General features: G+C 41.8%; 1 protein-coding gene across 2 annotated transcripts in view; it reads right to left on the bottom strand.

The window, feature by feature from the left end:
* Positions 1 to 1107: 1107 nt before the first annotated feature.
* Positions 1108 to 9502, bottom strand: part of PLIN2 (perilipin 2) — a 12155-nt gene continuing 3760 nt past the window's right edge. The window contains exons 7-8 of one of the 2 annotated variants that reach the window (XM_008947871.1): positions 9096 to 9386; positions 1108 to 1664 (exon numbers count right to left, since the gene is read on the bottom strand). In XM_008947871.1, the coding sequence (XP_008946119.1) occupies positions 1530 to 1664; positions 9096 to 9386 (426 nt within the window). In that variant the 3' untranslated portion in view covers positions 1108 to 1529. Of the gene's footprint in view, positions 1665 to 8898; positions 9387 to 9502 lie in introns of those variants that run through there. The other variant, XM_008947872.1, reaches the window with a different exon arrangement.

Here is a 9502-nt window from a genome sequence, read left to right as displayed (position 1 = left end):
TGACCTCTGGCAACGGCATTTTCTGCATACTCTTCTCAGTGGCACAGGACAAGGGGCAACGGCCACAAACTGGAACATGGGGAGTTCCAACAAAACATGAGGACTAACCAAACTTCTTTACTGTGAGGGTGGCTGCCCGGAGAGGTTGAGCGGTCTCCTTCTCTGGAAACCTTCAAAACCCACCTGAACACGTTCCTCTGCAACCTGCTCTAGGTGCCCGGGCTGTGGCAGAGGGGTTGGAGTAGGTGATCTCTAGAGGTCCCTTCCAACCCCTACCAGTCTGTGACTCTGTGATTTAACACAAAAACCAAGTAAAACACACCAGCAGCAGGCTGTGCGGTTCAAACGTTTATTCCAAGGCATTTCAGTGACCAGACTTCAAAGTTTCACAACAACCAAGTGTTTCATCATGAGAGAGCGGAGGTGCCAACCTCACAGCTATACCAACTGCCGGGCAGTGTTTCCACGGCTGGTAGGAGAGTAGCACCGTGCAACATCTCCAGACTTGGTGCAGTCACCCCAGCAACACCAAGGAGATCTCTGTGGAAGGAGTTCAGCCTGATCCTCAGAAAGAAATGTAACAAGCCTGCCTCCACTCCAGTTCCCACTCACCCCAACTCCTACAGAAGTCACTGTGTGCAAGTGAATTTGACATTCCTTGGCGAATATCTGAGACATTATTTAAACACGAAAAGATCATTACTGTCACCAGAAGCATCCCTAAATTCAGTTTGGGTGTTTTTTTGTGTTTTTTGTTTGTTTTGGTTTTTTTTGTTTGTTTTTGTTTTTGCAATTTTGCCCCATGTCTGTTAGTATCTTTGCCCTGGTTTTCCTTCATACAGTCTCTTTTACTTTCAACCATCGTAGTTATTCCTGGAACACTTTCCTTCTTAAGCATTTACATTCATCTAGTCTCAGGCCCCACAACTGATAGCATCAGGATGGCCAAAATATTTGCACACAGAAGGCAGGTAGAAAGAAAGGGAGTCCTTTTGAGCATATCAAGCACTCTTACCAAAGGGAAGCTCTAAGCTTCTAAGCTCTGTAGCTACAGAGCCTAACAAAAAGAACCTGAGAGAATCTGAGACAGACAGTCTCTTACCTCTTCCAGCAGCAAAGAGGTAGATGCAGAAGTGCTCTTCATGTAGACTGAAAGGGGAAATTTTGTGGGCAAATCCTCATCAACTCCTTTTGTTGGCAGCCCTTTATGCAAAGCACTGGAGTTCTCATGGCTGCTGTTAGCAGGAGAACAAATGACTAGCAACAATTAAATCATTTGGATGCACTGGCTAGGCTTATACCTGGCTTGTAGAATGGGAGCTTGACACCCATGCTAATGAATTAATGTAGCATGCATTCCTTAGGTAGAAAAAAAATAGAGAATTTTGATACAGCTAAGTGAAACAGTACTGATTACAAAAAATATCCCCAAAATCCCTAAGCTAGGCAGATTCATCTTTTAAAAGGAGAAATCTAAGTCAAACATGGCAAAAGTACATTGTATCAAAAAGACAGGTTTCTTCTTTTCTTTATTCAGCTCTTTGCCCTGTAGTGTAAGGGCCATTTGTGCGTGAAAAGTCTTGATGATCATCTTCATCCAAGTCCAAAATGTCTGGGATATCATCTGACTCTGAAGACAGGTCTGTAATAGTGAAATCTGGAACCTGCATAGAATGAAATTTCAATGAATTTAAAAGTAAAACTAAATGAATTTGTGCAATACTCCTCACTGAAGCCAGGAGACAAAGATGCTGAGCCTCTCATCTGAGCATCAGACCCAAAATACTGACTGCATAGTGAAATACGCTCAGTCACATGTGAAGCACATAGCATTAAGACAGGACCAAGTACTCTGCAAGATGTAGGTAAGTTGCTTAGCAGGTAGGATGTTATTGTAGGGATGGAACAGAGCTGAACTAGGAGGAGTGTATTTACTGAAACTGGTGACTGGAAAACTAAGAAAGGAAGATTTTTAATGTATTTTGCCTTTTTCTACCCCTTAGGAGCAACAAGCTATTGAAAAGAACATGCCCTGAGAAGCCTTGATATGGATGGCTCTGCACTGCTTTGCCTGCCTACCACACCAAACCTTTCCTGAAAAATCAATACCTGGAATGGCAATTCCACTGCAGCTGCTGCTTTAACTGCATGTGCTGTACTCTGTACTGTTAAGCAGCACCAGGTTTCAGGAATTGTCAGAGACATTAGTGGATGCATGGATGTTACACACTTCTAAAAATGTTGGCTAAGACACTTAGGAGCTTAAGTCCCAACCCTTAAGTCCCCTTAGTAGGACTTAGATTACTTAGGCACTTCTGAAAAATGGGATATAATTAAGCAATTTATTCATAACCAACTGTGTTTTGCCCCAAGTGAAAAATACATCTACAGCTTGATTTGTGGTTAGCTTTAATGTAGGTGATGTGACATACTTGTAGCCAGGCACAGCATCAGCCCAAAGTGATTGCTGCATGCTGACAGGAATTCAGTTCTGCATGTACAGAGCAGCAGCAACTTGAAGAAGCCTCTAGGCATTTGTGTAACTCAACTCAGTCCTCATTGGAGAAGCAGTTTTAGTCCATTACCTAAAACACCCTGCAAAACACCTTGCTTATGATTTTATTTGTTGCAAGGTAGTATGCAAGACAAGTCCATGCTTTGCCTACTGTGAAGACATGTCAGAACAGAGAACACATCAAAGGATAAAGGGATTACTGTTTCAGCTATCAGGTTGTAGGCAGCACCGAAGCACTTTAAATACATCAATTAGTTCCTTAGAGAGTAGGTACCCATAGGGCACCAGGGACTTAGAAACTAATTAAAGTATTAACTAAAATTGATTCTTCTTGTAGCATATTAAGTAGCGTGGCTAACATCTGTATTTATTTATTTTGGTTTTATTCTCAAAGAGAGAAAGTTGAACAGTGGAGGCTTTTTTGTTTAGTGTGGTTTGGTTTGGTTTGGTTTTTTTCTGTCTTTTTGGAAACTTCCAGAATTTCAGAAGAATTTAAGCAGTGTATCACAGGTGCTAGTGTGAACACAATGAAACACGTAGACCACTTTGTGAACCTAAGCTTGACCAAAATTAGATCAACAATCTGTCTCCTAAGAAAACCAAAAGGCAATAGGAATGAGGGAAATCCTGTCTACCTGCAAGAATGATCTTGCATCTTTCTGCTTATGACAGTTTACCTAAAACTCTTAATTAGTGTACTTAATCAACAAGCTTTTCCATTACCAGCAATTGACCCAGTATTTCACAGTGCAGTGCAAATGGGGTGTCTTAAGAAGACTAAGGCCAAATAGTGCATAGGCAAACTCATTTTAAAATAGCAGCCTGATACCTGCACTAGTCTAACTGAAACAATGCTTAGGTAAAGGACCCTCACTCATTTCCATATCACTTTTCACAGTTGACAGGGAGTTGAAACAAAGCAGGAAGTTAATTCTTGCAACAGAGAATAAGGCCAGATATGACTCTTCTTCCTGCCACTTCTCTGCAAGATGCAGTTAAAGCATTTACACATAATAGTGCAAAACTTGCAAAATCCTTGCATGGAATAGTGTAAGACATACTTTGGGGTTTTGCTGTATTCATGTACAAATGCTAATGTCAATACTAACTTAACTTTGAATTAATCCAATTTTTCCTGCTTAATATATTTTCAGAACTGAGCCGCTAACAATTTGAGATGGTTCTTACTTTGTGCACTTTCAGAATAAGCACTTATTTTTAGTCATCACACTATTATCCAGAAGAAATAAAATTTCTTTGTATGAAAGGAAATGCATTTAACAAAACACTGTCCACAATACCTCCAGCAAGCTGTTGCATGTAAGACTTTCTGATCATGCCAGTGACCAACAGATTGTGCTTAAAAAAAAAAAAAGGTTCCGTTTTCTCAATTACATGGCTTAGATAAGGCTTTGGGTGGGTTTTTTTTGTGTGAGGTTTTTTTATGGTTGATTGGTTGGGTAGTTTTGTGGGAGCTTTGGTTGTTTGGTTTTGTTTTTTTAAAATAAAAATAATTCATCAGTTGTTTCCAAATCCTTTCACCTATTTTACTAGCTATGTAGCATCCCTGCAAGTTGCAGTTTGGAAAAGATTATTGCAACAAAGTCATCTTAAGGAATGGGAGACATTTCAAAAGCTCTCCACCTTTCTTTAGTTTAGGGAAAACTAGCAACATCCCTCCAACTCCAATCCTTATACAGATCTGTAATTGGCATTTGACCAATGTGCATGCTGCTGTAAACAGGGTCCTGCACTTTGGTCACAACCCCAGGCAATGCTCCAGGCTTGGGGAGGGGTGGCTGGAAAGCTGCCTGGCAGAAAAGGACCAGGGTGTGCTGGTAGATACCTGGCTGAACATGAGCCAGCAGTGTGTCCAGGTGGCCAAGAAGGCCAAGAGCATCCTGGCCTGTATCAAGAATACTGCCTCCAGCAGGAGCAGGGAAGTGATCATGCCCCTGTACTCAGCCCTGGTGAGGGCACAGCTTGAGTACTGGGTTCAAGTTTGGGCACCACAGTATAAGAAAGACATTGAGGTGGTGGAGTGGGTCCAGAGAAGGGCAACAAAGCTGCTGAAGGATCTGAGGAACATGTCTTATGAAGACCAGCTGAGGGAATAGGGGTTATTTTGTCTGGAGAAGAGGAGGCTGAGGGGAGACCTTATCGCTCTCTACAACTACCCTAAGGGAGGCTGTAGTGAGGTGGGTGTCGGTCTCTTCTCCGAGGTTACTAGCGATAGGAGAAGAGGAAATGGGCACAAGGTGTGCCAGGGGAGGTTTTGATTGGGTATTAGGAAGAATTTCTCTACCGAAATAGTGGTGAGGCACTGGAACAGGCTGCCCAGGGAGGTGGTGGAGTCACCATCCCTTGGGGGTGTTCAAAAAATGTGTAGATGTGGCACATGGGGACATGGTTTAATGGTCAAGGTGGTGTTGTGTGATGGTTTGACTTGATGATCTTAGAGGTCTTTTCCAATGTTAATGATTCTATGATTCTATAAATAGGATGTTTGCAAAAAACTTTTATAGCACCTGGAGCTATTTGTGGATGCTTATATTTAAGGATTATCAGCAACAATAGAATAATAGCTCTCTTTCAAAAGTGCCTGAAAAGGGGAAGTGTCAACTAACATGAATGATTCTTGAATTTCTTAAAGAGAAACAATTTTCTAAATTCTGAAACAACCCTAAATAACCTTATAACTGATTATTACTTTGTTAGTATTTGAATCTTTACCATTCCAGTTTTCACACAACTATCAGCCTTTGAGTCTGTTCCATGTAATCTAGTTTATCTGCCTTGCTGCAACAGGATCAACTCTCTCCTGTAATTTTCAACATATCTGGTCTTATCTTTTTTAAAAGTTTCCAAAGAGAGTTCACAGCTTTCTAGCCAAGGCTGTATCCTCAAAAATGGTTTTAGACTAAGAGCAAGCAAGTTTCTGAGCAGTGAAGCTGAGCTGCTTGACACAGGTATTGACAGAGAAACAGGTAGGATGGCAGAAAGAATTTATTCCAAAAATGGCTCTGGAAGGTGTCCACATCCTTGCCTCCAGTGGGCATTTTAATAGTCACTGTCTCTAAGAGTGCTATAGAAAAAAAATACCGTTTTATCTGTAGACTTGTAACTAGAATAAAGTCTAGAGATGTGCTGTACTAAGTTACCAGCAAGAAGATACCCATACAAGCTACAGCTGCAATTTAGTTTAAATATTCAGTGTTAAATTATTAGACTGCCCTAATAAGCACAAATCCAGAGATGTTTACTCAATTTAATAAGCCAGGAACATACTGATTTGCTGTTTAGTCCTCTTTTACTTCAAGGGAAGGTTTGTCATTCTATTTAGGGAGTGGACAGAAATTTATACACTTGGGGGGTGAGGAGGAGGCAGAGGGGTAGGATCAAGTTAAACATCCAGCCACCACAGTAACATGATACAGGAACCTGCACTCAGCATTTTGGTGTAACAGGCTATTATTAGCCCAAGCGTTAGGTAACCATTTAACTGGGCATTCTTCTGTTTGCAGCCACCTGTTCTAAGTCTGTGGCCAGAAGTCGAAGGAACTTCTACACAGAAGCCACCCAACAGTGCATAGTGAGGGAGAAATGAAGGTCTAGGCTGGTAATATTTTTCCTTGCTTTCTACTTCATCTGCTTGCTAACAGATGTAAAGCTGCACAGCCATCTAAGAAACTGCAAAAGAGTAGTGCAACTTAAGGCAGAACAGAGAAGTGCGTTGCTCTTGCATCAGTACTGATGGTGCTGTTTCTCAGGCCTCAAATTACAGTGAACAATTTGACTGCCTTATCTGAATGACACCTCAGAACGAATGCACACGCCTTCAGATTTTCCAAAAACATACAAGAATGGGAATTGCCTCTGAACTGCCAGCTGCTTCCAGACCTCATTAGTCCCATTCTGTTCCTGAGCACCTTTACAACAGCACTCTACAAGTTTTATTACAAGTGGAGATGAAGTATATTCTCTGGCTGGACTTATTCAATACTTAAAGAGAAATAATTGCTGAAAGAATTCCAGAAGGCTTAACTCAGGCCCTAGCTGGAAAGGAGTATCTATCTCATGTCAGTTTCATGTTAAACAGCCACCTTACAAAAAGTGAGTCTTTAAAGATGGAAGTTATAGAATTCATCAGTAATCCTTTGTTGTTACAATTTAATTCAATATTGTGCTTAAAACAGCCTTCCAAATGCTTCTAGACCAACCACGACTTAACAGCTAAGAAGTCCTCTCACGTTAGAAGGCTAGACTACAGGTAATTTTGCTTGAGTGCCCACATGGTACCAGGCAGACATCTTGTTTCATGTAGCAACATCTCACTGGGTGACAAGCTTTCTTTGAACTTCATTTTTGCTTCTTACTATTTGGTGGCTCTTTGAAAATGGTGGCCAGCATTGCTACACTGAACACTTGCTACACACAGTTGCACAGGGCGTGCCTTAACAACACAGACAACTTACCTGGCCAGCCCTAAACCAAGAAAGCTTATTTCTTAATAATTCTCCTCCAGGGAAGGGGTTCACAGGGCTTATTGATGAACAATTCCACCCAAGCAGCTGAGTGTTAATCTGTATTAGTCACTCAAGTTCAAAAGAGGGTAAATAAACAGGTAAAAATTGGTGTTTGCAGCTGAAGAGTATCTAGTGTTCACATGGAGCCAGCAGCAAAAGCAGGTAGCCAGTAGTCTCATGCACACAGAGGACCTACTGCGAAGGAAGAACTGTGGGTTTTTTGTCCATACCCTTCTCAATATCAGCTGGCAGCTTAGGTCATCGTCATTAAAGGCAGGCAACAGCAAACACCAAAAAAGAGCAGTAAAGCAAAGACTGAATGGAGGGATGCACCAGAACTCAAAGGGAGGAAGGAAATGCTTCAGCAGTATCTTACCTACATACACATACACACAAATACATTAATGCACATCTACTGCATTTGCATTTCAAGCTTGCTTTCTGCTGGACCCAGTTTGAAGGAGTTACAGAACAGCAAGTCACATTTGTTTTAAACACCACTGAAATGGAGACAGACTTTGGCTACTGAAGCATTTATTACTAACATACAAAATGAATTACAAAAAGATGGCTACAAAAAAAAACAACCCACAGAAAAAGGCACCTAGGTACAAACAGCATGAATCTTGTCTTTATATGGGATATTAAAAAAATGTTTTGATAATGATTTAGCTGATCACTGGAACACGCTCCCCAGGGAAGTGGTCACAGCACCAAGACTGTCAGAGTTCAAGAAGAATCTGAACAATGTTCTTAGTCATACGGTTTAGTCTTAGGTAGTCCTGCGAGGAGCAGGGAGTTGGACTCCATGATCCCTACGGGTCCCTTCCAACTTGAGATATTCTATGATTCTGTGGTCAGGTTACTGTGTTACACAATAGTTAAGTTTATATAATTAATGTTAACACTGTCACAGCATTTGAGTAACTCCAGCTGACTTGTTCAGAAACCCCACTTTCAGCTTTGAAATTCTGCAGTCACAGAATTTTCATCATGAACTGTGTAGCAGTAGAATTTGAGGCAGCCAGGTGCATAATAATCAAATGCATGATCTGCAGCAAACATGGAATTTAGGCATAACTAGCTGTACTGCAGGGCTTTTAAATGTATTTCATAATATATATGGCTTCTATGGCATTCTGGTACAGTTAAGCAGTATATCAAATGCTTTTAGCTACAGCAGGTTTCATTTAGACTAATGGTAATATTACCATTAATAAGCATGGTGAGGTTTCTGGACAGACAAACAAGGTATCTTGACAACTGTAAGCTGCCAATATTTGGGCATTCTGGAAAGTTATTAGAGTGGCTTAACTACACAGGACAATACAGCCCATGTGTGAGAGTGTACTTCCTCTGTTATGATTCAGATCACCTAGATCAGTTGGAACAAGACTAGACAAGGGCCACAAAGATGATCCAGGGCTCCAGCATCTCTGCTACGAGGATAGGCTGAAGGCACTGGGATTGTTCAGCCTGGAGAAGAGAAGACTCCAGGGGGATCTTATAACTCCCTTCCAGTACCTGAAGGAAGGCTGGAGAGGGACTTTTCACAAGAGTGTCCAGGAACAGGACGAGGGGAAATGGTTTTAAGCTAAAGGAGAGCAGGTTTAGACTGGATGTTAGGAAGAAGTTCTTCAGTCCAAGGGTGGCGAGACTCTGAAACAGATTGCCCAGGGAAGCGTGGGATGTCCCCGCCCTGGGGTGTTCAAGGCCAGGCTGGATGAGGCCTTGAGCAACCTAGTCTAGATGAGTGGCATGGCAGGGATGTTGGATTAGATGATCTATAGGGTCCCTTCCAACCTAAACCATTCTATTATTCCATGATCATTCCCCCACTCCTATGTTTACAGATTTTTTTTTTCTCCAAGGCTTTTTTGACAGCTTCACTTGCTAAGGCCACTTGTTTGGTCAGTCAGCAGAGTACATGCATGCTATGCAGTTTATTCAATAGCGTGTTCAGGCTGTTTGTCTTTCTGGCTGGAATTTTTCTCCCCTTCACCTTTGCTCTCAGCATGCTGAATGCCAGGCAGTTGGGGGTAAAAGGGACCTACCAGCCAGTTGAGCGGTGTGTTGTTAACAAGATAATCCATCACATCATCCAGAGACTCCTTCATTTTCTTCAGCTGTCCTTTGCTAGTGATAAGAAAGCTGTCTGATAATTCTTGGAAGGAGGATGCTGACCAAAAGCTCTTGTAGACATCACCTGCAATTGACCCAACACTGTAAACCTGATCCTGAACATTCTGTGGCAGCCCCTGTAGGCTTGAGACCAGTGTGAGGCAGGTGGTCTGAAGCTGCTGAGTGAGGCTCCGTGCAATAGCTAGGGTTCTTGACTCGATGTGCTGGAAACAAAGCATAACAACAAATTAGTATCTTCTAATGACTGTAGCAGCTTTATGTCGTTAAAGATAAAGCAGCAAAGTAAAGGGGATGGAAGTAAAATAAAGCTATAGCAGAT

The sequence above is a fragment of the Merops nubicus genome, unplaced genomic scaffold, assembly GCF_000691845.1.
Source record: "Merops nubicus isolate BGI_N331 unplaced genomic scaffold, ASM69184v1 scaffold34809, whole genome shotgun sequence".
In the NCBI taxonomy this organism is placed as follows: domain Eukaryota; kingdom Metazoa; phylum Chordata; class Aves; order Coraciiformes; family Meropidae; genus Merops; species Merops nubicus.
The sequence above is the reverse complement of the archived record's forward strand: the minus strand, read 5'-3'. Positions and strand labels throughout refer to the sequence as shown.